The sequence below is a fragment of the Malus sylvestris genome, chromosome 15 (genome assembly GCF_916048215.2).
Source record: "Malus sylvestris chromosome 15, drMalSylv7.2, whole genome shotgun sequence".
Lineage (NCBI taxonomy): Eukaryota > Viridiplantae > Streptophyta > Magnoliopsida > Rosales > Rosaceae > Malus > Malus sylvestris.
In genome coordinates, this window is record NC_062274.1 from 6,538,802 (window position 1) to 6,551,688 (window position 12,887).

General features: G+C 41.9%; 1 protein-coding gene across 2 annotated transcripts; it reads right to left on the minus strand.

The window, feature by feature from the left end:
- Positions 1-233: 233 nt before the first annotated feature.
- LOC126605836 (uncharacterized) lies at positions 234-11,750 on the minus strand. Of its 2 annotated transcripts, none has more exons than XM_050273286.1 (8): positions 11,590-11,750; positions 11,016-11,225; positions 1,783-1,843; positions 1,600-1,636; positions 1,417-1,494; positions 1,217-1,289; positions 911-950; positions 234-721 (listed from the first exon to the last, which is right to left on the minus strand). In XM_050273286.1, the coding sequence occupies exons 1-8, from the start codon at positions 11,620-11,622 to the stop codon at positions 672-674; spliced, it is 582 nt and encodes a 193-aa protein (XP_050129243.1). In that variant the 5' UTR covers positions 11,623-11,750; the 3' UTR covers positions 234-671. The 2 variants fall into 2 exon arrangements, with proteins under 2 accessions (XP_050129243.1, XP_050129244.1); XM_050273287.1 differs by lacking the exon at positions 11,590-11,750 and adding an exon at positions 11,333-11,568.
- Between the last annotated feature and the right edge of the window lie 1,137 nt (positions 11,751-12,887).

The window sequence follows — 12,887 nt, forward strand, 5'->3', positions numbered from 1 at the left end:
TTTCAAACAAAGTGGTTTTATGGAAGGGAAAATATTGGATTAATGTTTCCTTTTAACAAGAAAGTGTACTGGGCTCACCTTCTTTCCCCAAACAAAAAGAAGATTGTTGTAATTACTTTCATCACATGACGCTTTTGAATGGTGAAATTGGAAGCTGTAAATATTAGATTGTTGTACATTTACATCTTTCAATTTCACCATAGAAAACTTCAGGCTGAATTCTTCACAAGCAATTACCAACAGTAGATTCATTGCCCAAATCGACGAGTTTTCGTGTACACAATTCATGCTACATTTCGGCAGTCAAGAGAAATGAATGATATTAACAGACCTAAAATTTTACAATTTGTCTAGCAATACATGCCAATCAGAATACAAGCTACACGGCCACCTTTCCTTCCTATCTTACCTCCGTCCGGGATGGAGAGGGGTTAGGTCTACCGGGAACTTAATGGAATCCTACTAGAGAACTAACGACGTTTTTCCTTTGGATAAACACTAGGGAGAAGAGAATCACGTCCGGCCACTGCTTGCAACGTGATGTCAACCACCGTCACCTTGACTTACATTTCAGGGCCTCAATTAGAGAAGCAATAAAGAAGAAGAAAAAGCTACCCACGAATACGAGAGAGACATGAAGATGGAGGAAGCCTTTGCTTTCTACGGCACTATCATAGAAGAGCCTGTTTCCCAGTCACTGAATCTACTGATTCTTTTGGTCCTGCACAAAAACTGAGTAATGAGAAGACAGTGACACCTCTCGCTGTTCTTCGGTTATACATTTAGTTATGGGTGAACTTAAAAGCAAGTAATGTAGAAAGCCTAAATAATCACTAGACAGCCATGTGGTAATGTCAGACTTTTCTGTACTCTAAAATCTAAAACATATTTCCAAGTGTGAGATGCATACCAGGTCCAATGGCAAGAACTGTCTTCGATCCACTCACAACCTGGGAAAAATAAAGTGAAAGTCAAGATCTCAACTACACTCTTATTCCCGTGCCAAAAGAAAAGCTATAATCGTATCTTTTCTTTTCAAGATTAAATCTGAAACGACTTAGCAACTTAATAGTACTTGAACTTCTGCAAGTAAATTCATATTCATTGGCAGCTAACCACATATGTCGAAAATCCAATACTCCTCACAAATATGCAGTTCTCGTACTAGTTGCAGACTTCAGAGAAATTTTGTACTTGCATGATTACAATATCTTACCTGTGTTCGCCCTGCATCAGCAACGACAAAAGTTGGAATGCCAATGTTCTCAGCTGCTTCCTTCAGCTTATTCCTGATTTAGAAAATTCAAAATTATAACAATAAAGAGTAAAATCTTAGCCCCACAATTCATCCCAATAGAATCGTATTTATTTATGTTATTTAGAAGTCAGAAGTTCAGAACAACATCACCAACTTACATTTCTTGTTGATTCTTGCATGTAACCACTATTTTGGGTTGCCCGTATTGCTCCCACTGTCTCAAAAGGGATCTGTGGCTGCAGTGAATATATACTGTTATAGCGTTGATATAATGAAACTTGTAAATAAGTATATGACTCGTGAGAGGATCCACTGAATCAGCAGAAACCACTCATAATCACCTTTGCATCAGTTCTGCATACGCGCCAGTGGCAGCATCTGCAAGTTTGTGAAAGAAATATTCATTAAATGGTTCAGCAAAAGGTTTCGAAGAATAAGGTGTTGAGGTTGGGAGAGGGAGTCTCTCACAGAAATCAATATTAGATGCAAAAACATATGTAGAGTAGAGAATCTAAGGTACTTACGAGCACACTGAGATGCAATTTTACCCGTTGTCATCTTTAGGTCTCGTCTAACTACCAGTACCTGTCATGAGCAGTTCAGCACTTGAAATCAGAGAATACATCAACAACCAAAATAAGAAACCTATTAAGCAAAGGAACTCAAATCATTTATTCATTACTAATCTGATAATAGTACTACGAAGTTAACAACCTCTATGAGATACCGGTATGGCTATTCATTGGCATTGGTAGAAAGAAAACCTGAAAAACACAAATGCGACATACAACGGTTCCCCCAAAACATGGGATGGTAGCTTTCTTTATTATTTATAACTTTTCATTTTTTTAAAACAAAAAAATCAGACATTTTTCTTTGTGTGTACAAAAGAGGCCAAAGGAGGAGGCAGAGGTTCAGACTCTGGCCTTAGTTGTAACGGCAAATGCTCTCTACCACTGGAGCCACGACACCTAAAACTCAAATGGTCTCGATGGAGGTATTAGTCATAATTTTTTTTTTTTTTTTTTTTACATGGCCGGTCCCAAGCCCGGATAAAGGAGGAGGGGGAGGGCGTCAGGTAGTCGACAGCCGGCACTCCATGATCACGTCGAATCCTTATGAAAATGAATCCAGAACAAAATCGCGCTAAAGCTAGGGCGTCACCCGTAAGTGGCGCGCTGTGTGGCCTGAGCACAGTGATAAGTGAGCAAGGGTCGCTGTATCTCCATCGGCACCCGGATGCAGTGTTAAATGAGCAAGGGGGCCATAGAAACTTCTTTTCGAACGACTCCACTCAAAGTTGTTTGGGAGCATATGCTCCTATCAACTTTACCCGGGACACACAAAAGAAGTACTTTGATCCTATTAGACGGGGGAGGGTGAAGAAGCTAGGACAGAAGGGTAGAGTTCAAGAGAGCAAAATGCGTTTAGGAACGTGGAATATAGGAACCTTAACGGGAAAATCTATGGAAGTAGTGGAAGTTATGGTGAGGAGAAGGATAAATATTATGTGCCTACAAGAAACTAAGGGGGTTGGTAGTAAGGCAAAGGATCTAGAAAACTCAGGGTTTAAACTTTGGTATTCGGGCACAAATAGAACGAGAAACGGTGTTGGCATCATCGTGGACAAGACCTTGGTACAAGATGTTGTAGATGTCAAGAGGGTAGGAGATAGAATCATGGCAATCAAGATTGTAATAGGACAAGAACTTATCAATGTGATTAGTGCGTACGCACCTCAAGTAGGGTTGGATACGAGTTCGAAGGAGAAATTTTGGGAAGATCTTGGAGACTTGGTGCAAGGAATTGCTCAGACGGAGAAGTTATTTATAGGAGGAGATTTAAATGGACACGTGGGCAGGGAGACAGGCAACTATGGAGGTTTTCATGGTGGCCATGGTTTTGGGGAGAGAAACGAGGATGGGGAAGCTATCTTGGATTTTGCAATGGCATATGATCTCTTCTTAGCCAACACCTTCTTTAAGAAGAGAGAAGAACATGTGATCACCTACAAGAGTGGGTCGTCAAAAACACAAATAGATTTTCTTCTAATGAGGAAAGGGGATCGTATAACTTGTAAGGATTGCAAAGTTATACCAGGAGAGAGCGTGGCTAATCAACATCGCTTGTTGGTGATGGATGTACATATCAAAAGAGTAAGACAAAAGAACAAGACTTGGAAGTGCCCAAGGACTAGATGGTGGAATCTAAAAGAAGAAAAACAAGCCATTTTCAAAGAGAAGGTAATCACCCAATGTGTGTGGGATAGAGAGGGGGAAGCTAGCCAAATGTGGGATTCCATGGCTAGTTGTATCCGAAAAGTAGCAAAAGAGGTATTAGGAGAGTCCAAGGGCTTTGCCCCACACCAAAAGGAATCTTGGTGGTGGAATGAGGAGGTACAAACAAAGGTGAAGGCTAAGAAGGAATGTTGTAAAGCCTTATACAAGGAGAGGACTGATGAAAATGGTGAAAGGTATAGAAAAGCGAAGCAAGAGGCGAAGAAAGCTGTCAGAGAAGCTAAGTTAGCGGCTTACGACGATATGTATAAACGACTAGATACCAAAGAAGGAGAGTTGGATATCTATAAACTATCTAGAGCAAGGGAAAAGAAGACAAGAGACCTAAACCAAGTGAGGTGCATCAAGGATGAGGATGGAAAGGTTCTTGCTACAGAGAACGCGGTTAAAGACAGATGGAGAGGTTATTTTCATAATATTTTCAATGAAGGACATGAAATGAGTGCTTCTTTAGGGGAGTTGAGTAACTCAGAAGAGTGTAGAAACTACTCTTTTTATCGTCGAATCCGGAAGGAAGAAGTGGTTGTAGCTTTGAAGAAGATGAAGCATAAAAAAGCAATAGGCCCAGACGATATACCAATCGAAGTGTGGAAACTTTTGGGAGAGACAGGTATAACATGGCTCACTGACCTTTTCAATAGGATTTTGAAAACGAAGAAGATGCCAAATGAGTGGCGAATGAGCACTTTGGTGCCTATCTACAAGAATAAGGGCGACGTACAAAATTGCATGAACTATAGGAGTATTAAGCTAATGAGTCATACAATGAAGCTCTGGGAGAGAGTCATTGAGCATAGATTGAGGCAAGAGACACGGGTTTCGGACAACCAATTCGGGTTCATGCCAGGGCGCTCAACCATGGAGGCAATCTATCTCTTACGAAGATTGATGGAAAGATATAGAGATGGGAAAAAGGATTTACACATGGTCTTTATAGATTTGGAAAAAGCGTATGATAGGGTCCCAAGAGACATTCTTTGGAGGATTTTAGAGAAGAAAGGAGTACGAGTAGCATATATCCAAGCTATAAAGGATATGTATGAAGGAGCAAAGACTGCCGTAAGAACTCATGAAGGACAAACCGAAAGCTTTCCCATAACTGTAGGATTACATCAAGGCTCATCCTTAAGTCCTTACCTTTTTGCGTTGGTAATGGATGAGTTAACACGACATATTCAAGATGATATTCCTTGGTGTATGCTTTTCGCAGACGATATAGTGTTGATAGATGAAACTCAGGAAGGGGTAAATGCAAAGCTTAACCTTTGGAGAGAAGTGTTGGAATCTAAAGGTCTTCGCCTAAGCCGATCAAAGACAGAATATATGGAGTGCAAGTTCAGTGCAAATGGAGGCCAAAACGAGTTAGGGGTGAGGATCGGAGATCAAGAAATACCAAAGAGCGACCGTTTTCGTTACCTAGGATCTATCTTGCAAAAGAACGGAGAATTAGATGGAGATCTCAACCATAGAATACAAGCTGGATGGATGAAGTGGAAGAGTGCATCCGGCGTGTTGTGTGACCGCCGTATGCCACTGAAGCTCAAGGGAAAATTTTATAGGACGGCAATAAGGCCGGCGATGCTGTATGGCACAGAATGTTGGGCGGTGAAACATCAACACGTACACAAAATGGGTGTAGCGGAGATGAGGATGCTTCGTTGGATGTGTGGGCACACGAGAAAGGATAAGATTAGGAATGAGGATATCCGGGGTAAAGTAGGAGTAGCCGAAATTGAAGGAAAGATGAGAGAAAATCGGTTACGGTGGTTTGGACATGTGCAAAGAAGGCCTACTGACGTTCCGATTAGAAGATGCGACTATGGGACAGAGGTTCAGGGCCGAAGGGGTAGAGGAAGACCTAGGAAAACTTTGGAAGAGACTCTAAGAAAAGACTTAGAGTACTTAGATCTAACGAAGGACATGACACAGGATCGAGCACAATGGCGTTCTAAGATTCATATAGCCGATCCCACTCAGTGACTTGGATTTTCCAAGTCTCCAACCGAGAAGTTTTCCTCACTCGGGAAATTAAGGGAACACTACCCCAACCTACATGCTCCACTCAGAAAGCTTCAACATACAAGCTTTAACAAAAGAAAATTCAAAGAACTTAGCGAAGAAGGCTTTGGTGTATTTAACACAATACGTTGAAATGAATGAAAGCTTATTTATTGATATCCCCGATAAGCTACAAATATGTACATATACATGAGTCAAAATAAGCACACAAGAGGGAGCCTTCACAAAGGTTGCTTAGGAGAAGTCTCAGCAGTCGGTAGAGCCCCAGAAAGAGAAGGCACCGGAGGGGGATCATTTGGAGCCTCAGTACTGGACAGAACCCTAGAAGGAGGAGGCATCAGAGGTTGATCATTTGGAGCTTCATTACGCGGTACAGCCCCAGAAGACGAAGGCAATAAATGCCTTTGGAACAAACCCACAAATCTCTGATGATCAAGTAAAACCTGACCATCAGTTTCCTTCATCTGGTCAAGCTTCCTCTTCATGTTTGTAGCATAGTCATGTGCGAGCCGGTGCAACTGTTTATTCTCATGCTTGAGCCCTCTAATCTCCTGTTTGAGACTCATCACTTTAGCCGCCAATGATTCAACTTGGCGGGTTCGAGCAAATAGGCGTTGGGCCATATTAGACACAGAACCTGCACACTGAACACTGAGAGCCAGCGAATCCTTAACAGCTAACTCATCAGACCGTTTGGAAAGTAGTCTGTTATCTTTGGGAGTGAGAAGGTTCCTGGCCACCACCGCAGCGGTCATATCATTCTTCATCACGGAATCCCCAACGGTAAGAGGACCAGTAGGGGAGACGAAGGATGGGCGCCATATGTTGTCTGGAGAAGGCGGGGCTGCCTCTTCAACAAGGTTCAAGTCAAAACGACGGTCGGAGGGGCCAGACATTTTCAAAGGTGTTGAAGAGAGAAAAGGTCGGACAAATCAAGATCTTAGAAGTGCAAGAATGAAGCTTCTACTGGTGGAGATTCAAGTGTGCTTTGGAACTTAATGCCAGCCCCTATAAAAATCTGCACTCGACGAAGCTTCAGAAATCGAAGAGGCGCCTGCTCAGAAATCGAAGAGGCGTTTGCTTTCTCAAAAGCTGGGCTGCTTAGAGATCACGAGGGTTGATCTCAGAAATCGAAGAGGCGTTTGCTTTCTCAAAAGTTGGGCTGCTCAAAGACCACGAAGGCCGATCTCAAAAATCGAAGAGGCGCTCGCTTTCTCAAAAGCTGGGCTCCCCAGAGACCACGAGGGCCGATCTCAGAAATCGAAGAGGCACCTACTTTTCCAGCCTTGTCAGCACCTGTCACACGCACACTCAGTTTTGCGGAAATTATGGGCATTCTGTCAAAGACTTCTGGGGAAGTAGAAAACACATGAATCTTACTGTTCAATCACCCACTTCCCACACGCAACAATAGCTCATGGGCACCACAGATAACTTTGCCAAAGTTCTCTGCCAAAGTTGAGCACGTGAAGCTTGCAGCTCCCACTCCATCGCTCTGACCAAGAAGGGTAAAAGAATAGCAAAGAAACAGCACTAACAAAGTTTAGACCCATAAATTTTGAAGATCTAGCTACCATATTATTATTCACAAGGGTAAAGGAACAGTACCACTGCTGGATAATTGGAAAGTCCCTGTGTGTCAACCTCTGTGCTTCGTGGCAAAGTAGACTAGCAAACATGCCCAACCTTTACTCACATTCGAGAAAACACTCCCAATAAGATTGCTTGCTCCAAAATCGAAGAGGCACCGTCCTCCGAATCTCGAGAGCCAGACTCCCAACATGACTACTTTCTTAAAAATCGAAGGGAGGGTAAAGGAACAGTACCATTGCTGGATAATTGGAAAGTCCCTGTGTGTCAACCTCTGTGCTTCGTGGCAAGGTAGACTAGCAAACATGCCCAACCTTTACTCACATTCGAGAAAACACTCCCAACAAGATTGCTTGCTCCAAAATCGAAGAGGCACCGCCCTCCGAATCTCGAGAGCCAGACTCCCAACATGATTACTTTCTCAAAAATCGAAGAGACACTGCTCCCCGAATCTCGAGAGCCAGACCCCCAGCATGATTGCTTTCTCAAAAATCGATGAAGCATCGTTCTCCGAATCAATCGAAGAGGCGCTCGCTTTCTCAAAAGCTGGGCTGCTCAGAGACCACGAGGGCCGATCTCAGAAATCGAAGAGGCACCTACTTTTCTAGCCTTGTCAGCACCTGTCACACGCACACTCAGCTTTGCAGAAATTATGGGCATTCTGTCGAAGACTTCTGGTGAAGTAGAAAGCACATGAATCTTACTGTTCAATCACCCACTTCCCACACACAACAATAGCTCATGGGTACCACAAATAACTTTGCCAAAGTTCTCTGCCAAAGTTGAGCACGTGAAGCTTGCAGCTCCCACTACATCGCTCTGACCAAGAAAGGTAAAAGAATAGCAAAGAAACAGCACTAACAAAAGTTTAGACACATAAATTTTGAAGGTCTAGCTACCATATTATTACCCACAACTGTAAAGGAACAGTACCACTGCTGGATAATTGGAAAGTCCCTGTGTGTCAACCTCTGTGCTTCGTGGCAAGGTAGACTAGCAAACATGCCCAACCTTTACTCACATTCGAGAAAACACTCCCAATAAGATTGCTTGCTCCAAAATCGAAGAGGCACCGTCCTCCGAATCTCGAGAGCCAGACTCCCAACATGACTACTTTCTCAAAATCGAAGAGAGGGTAAAGGAACAGTACCATTGCTGGATAATTGGAAAGTCCCTGTGTGTCAACCTTTGTGCTTCGTGGCAAGGTAGACTAGCAAACATGCCCAACCTTTACTCACATTCGAGACAACACTCCCAACAAGATTGCTTGCTCCAAAATCGAAGAGGCACCGCCCTCCGAATCTCGAGAGTCAGACTCCCAACATGATTACTTCCTTAAAAATCGAAGAGACACTGCTCTCCGAATCTCGAGAGTCATACCCCCAGCATGATTGCTTTCTCAAAAATCGAAGAGGCATCGTTCTCCGAATCTCGAGAGCCAGATACCACAGACCACTTTTTCAAAGTGCTCTGACAGAGTTAAAACATGTGAAACTGGCAACTCCCACTACCGTGCTATGACCAAGCAGGGTAAAGGAATAGCATTACTACTTGTTGTTAGGGAGACTCCTATATATGTCGACCTCCATCCCCAACGGACAGGCAGACCTGCAAATATGCTCAACCCTTCATCATATCTGAGAGGGCACTCCCAACGAAGCCTTTCGAAATATTCAGCTTTCTTTCCCCCCGATAATACCTCTGCAAACAAGCTATACTAGAGCAAGAATATCTCATATCATCAGGGTTAAAAGCAAGAGTATCCCATATCATGCTTTTTCTCTGTCTTTTCTTTTGGCCTTGTTTTTACCTGCAAGACAAGGAGAAAGAGAGCAATCAGTCAGCACTTGGAATCAAGCTTCCAGCTAGGAACTGACTGCCTGGAACCCCTTACCTGATTACTTACCTGGCATTGCTCTCGAGTACTCATCTTCAACATCTTATGTTTCCAGGGAAGATTCCGCATCTGCTTGAGGAACAGATAGGGCAAGTGTGAAGGATACAAGGAAGCATGTGGAGACAAGCGTAACAGCACACGTGCCGATACATTCATTACTCTGTCAAAAGCAAAAGTATCCCATATCAGCAGGGTGGAACGTACTCTAGATTTGATGGACTTGTTTTGACCCTCAAATTCTTCAGTCGGCCTTATACTCTGGAGGAAACCAGAAAACCCTCCAGCTCAGTTCAAGAATAAGCCTGTGGAAAGTTACTTCTTCAAAAGCAAAAGTATCTCATATCATCTCTTCTCATTTTTCTTCTCTTTATCCTTCATGCTGCTGCAAGATGGGGAGAAGGTGAACAATCAGTCGGAGCTCTGATTGCTTACCTTGTCTGTCACCTCTTTCAGCAGACCCCCTAGCTCGGCGACTTGGGGGACTCCTACTACATGGTTTGTATCGCGCTTGACCAAGCTTGAAACTACAAGTAAGCTTCAAGTGAAATTGATACATTACCTTGTGCATCTCCACTAGTTAAAGATACCACCCCTGGATGGAGGAAGAGTACTTCCAGAGAAGATGCCACATCTACCTATGAGACAGATAAGGCAAGTCAAGACGACACCACACTCCGATACTTAGAAGTTTCGTGATTACGAGATCATTCTCCCACAATATTTCCTAATGTCATTTGTACTAAATCATTCACTTGTACTCACTAAATGAGAGCTTGAACCTATGTACTTGTGTAAACCCTTCACAATTAATGAGAACTCTTCTATTCCGTGGACGTAGCCAATCTGGGTGAACCACGTACATCTTGTGTTTGCTTTCCTATCTCTATCCATTTATATACTTATCCACACTAATGACCGGAGCAATCTAGCGAAGATCACAAAAAGCGATCGTTTTCGCTACCTAGGATCTATCTTGCAAGAGAACGGAGAATTAGATGGAGATCTCAACCATAGAATACGAGCTGGATGGAAAGAGTGCATCCGGCGTGTTGTGTGACCGTCGTAGGCCACTGAAGCTCAAGGGAAAATTTTATAGGACGGCAATAAGGCTAGCGATGTTGTATGGCACAGAATGTTGAGTGGTGAAGCATCAACACGTACACAAAATGGGTGTAGCGGAGATGAGGATGCTTCGTGGGATGTGTGGGCACACGAGAAAGGATAAGATTGGGAATGAGGATATCCGAGGTAAAGTAGGAGTAGCCGAAATTGTAGGAAATATGAGAGAAAATCGGCTCCGGTGATTTTGAACATGTGCAAAGAAGGCCGACTGACGCTCCGGTTCGAAGATGTGACTACGGGACAGAGGTTCAGGGCCGAAGGGGTAGAGGAAGACCTAGGACAACTTTGGAAGAGACTCTAAGAAAAGACTTAGAGTACTTGGATCTAACGGAGGACATGACACAAAACCGAGCGCAATGGCGTTCTAGGATTCATATAGCCGACCCCACTTAGTGGGAAAAGGCTTTGTTGTTGTTGTTGTTGTTGTTGTTGTATAAAATATCATTAGGGAAAGTTGCTCCCAAATTCATGAGTTCCACTTTGTTATTGTTGCATCTCATTATCGATGCCACTAAATAACCTTACTCATCGACACACAATGACACAACGCGATTTAAAGAGCATACTTATTTGTCTATTGTCTATATCGCCCTGGCCAACGAGATTCTGACATAATTAAACAAATTCATTCATCAAGTTTTCTCAATGATAAAAAAAACCAGACCCTCTATAATTAGGCCTATGCATCATGTTAACAAATATTAAGAATGCAATTATGCAATAAACCAACAATAACACTATTCCACGCAACGATTATTCAAAAGCGAATAAGCCAATAGCATAACAACTCAATAGGATTAATTTTTAAGAACATGAGGCTCCAAAGACAAACCATTTTAAGTTCTTCACCACCATTGACATTGCTTGTGACCAAACTCCGCTGTTGGAGCTGGCCTACCGAAGCAGTGTTCTTCTTTGATCGACCCTTACCGGGCTGTGATAAATCCAGCAACAACCCAAGGATGAAGCCAATGACAACTCCTGGAATGAAGTTCTCTGGCTTAAAGCTCACTGCCAACCATTCTCTTTCTTGCTTCTGTGGCTGCATTCAGTAACACCCATGACAGTAAAATCGATACCAATTCCGGAAGTTAGCAAATTAGGATAAGAAAACGAACTATGAAATTGAAATTCTCTTAATTTTGTTACTTGGGTCATAATAACTAGAAGAAATTCTCACTGAACCAAACTTATAAATTTATAATACAACAATATGGGCTCTTTCAAACTTTCTGATTGACCCATATGAAAAAAGAAGCAATATTTTCTATTTGGAAGCTGGGAAATCCGTGTGTTCTCCATTTTCCCGGAAAATTCAGAAAACCGAACCCAGAAAATTTGGAACCAAAAACGAGAGAAGGAGAAGTAAAAGTGATGAAATTGGAAGGAAAGATAACAAGTAGTACCTTGTTTGGATGCTGAGAAGCGTTTCGAAACATGGGTTTCGTTCAGTGGTTTGAGTTGAGAGCAACGAAGACGAAGAGTAAACTGCTCAGTGCTCTGAGAGAAGCAGAGGGATTTTTGGTGGGCTTGTAAGCCGGAGGATGAGGGTAAGGTCAAGGTAAGGTGAGGGATGTCATAGGGTTAACTCCTTTTACCGTTTTCATTTTATCTTGACCAATTCAGCAAAAGTGGGCCCTTTTCGTGCCAACAAAGCAGTTTTAACCCTTTTTTTTAAGAGAGTTTTAACGAAACACTTATGGTATTGTTCACTTTTAACGAAAAACCACATTTTTACCTTTCCTGGTACTATTCACTACACCTTTATTTGTCATTTTTCGTTAAAACTAAAGTTTTTTGGACTTTTCGTTAGTTTTTTTTAGAGGTATTTGTTGATTTGTCCCTAAACTTGTATGAACATGCCAATTTTCTCAATTGAACTTTAATTTTAGCTAATTACCTCCCTAAACTTTTATGATTAGCCAATTCCCCCTCGGCGTTAGATTTTAAAAACTTTCATTCAATTTTTCATCCATCCGTTTTTTAATTGTTTTTGCCCTCATATAGTTGTTTTCGTGATCAAGATGGATGAAATTTTTTATGAAATTTTTTAAAATCTAACGTTAGGGGGGAATTGGCTATTTATAAAAGTTCAAGGGAATAATCGGCTAAAATTAAAGTTCAATGGGGAAATTGGGAAATTATAAAAGTTCAAGGGGGTAATCAGCTAAAATTAAAGTTTAGGTGGGAAATTGGCAGCTCTATACAAGTTCATGAGGTAAATCGACAAATATGCCTTTTTTTTAACGGAATAGTAAGGGTAGACGGTAGATATTCTAGAGAAATAAATTGAATTTAAAGAATGAGGATCCCCGGGATCCTCAAAATTGTGTCCGTTTATCGTACATCGTGTGGTCAGAAATCATTTTAAATACTTTTATTTAAAATTAAATATGAATAATACTTTACAAAAATTAGCCACATGATGTACGATAAACGGACAAGATTTGAGAATCCCTATGAGAACGAATTTGAGTTTCAAGAGTATTAGATGTAATTAAAGTCTTAGTGGTTGAAAGGCGTTGAACTCTTGCATGACGGCGTGAGCTTGAACTCCGTCGATAGTTAATCTAACAAAATCTTTCGTTCGACAAAAAAAAAAAAAAAAATACAAATATTTTTGTTTCTTTAGGGCCTCAGTCGTTCAAACTCACAAAACTTTATGGGTGTAGGCCCAAAAGAACCAACATGTGGACCTAAGTCA

Excerpts from the sequence above, each read along its gene's own strand:
- LOC126605836 (XM_050273286.1), bottom strand. The coding sequence starts at position 11,622 with ATGTTTCGAAACGCTTCTCAGCATCCAAACAAG. Across the intron at positions 11,226-11,589 it reads CTTCTCAGCATCCAAACAAG|CCACAGAAGCAAGAAAGAGA; the intron begins GTACTACTTGTT and ends TACTGAATGCAG. Across the intron at positions 1,844-11,015 it reads GTGGTGAAGAACTTAAAATG|GTACTGGTAGTTAGACGAGA; the intron begins GTTTGTCTTTGG and ends TGCTCATGACAG.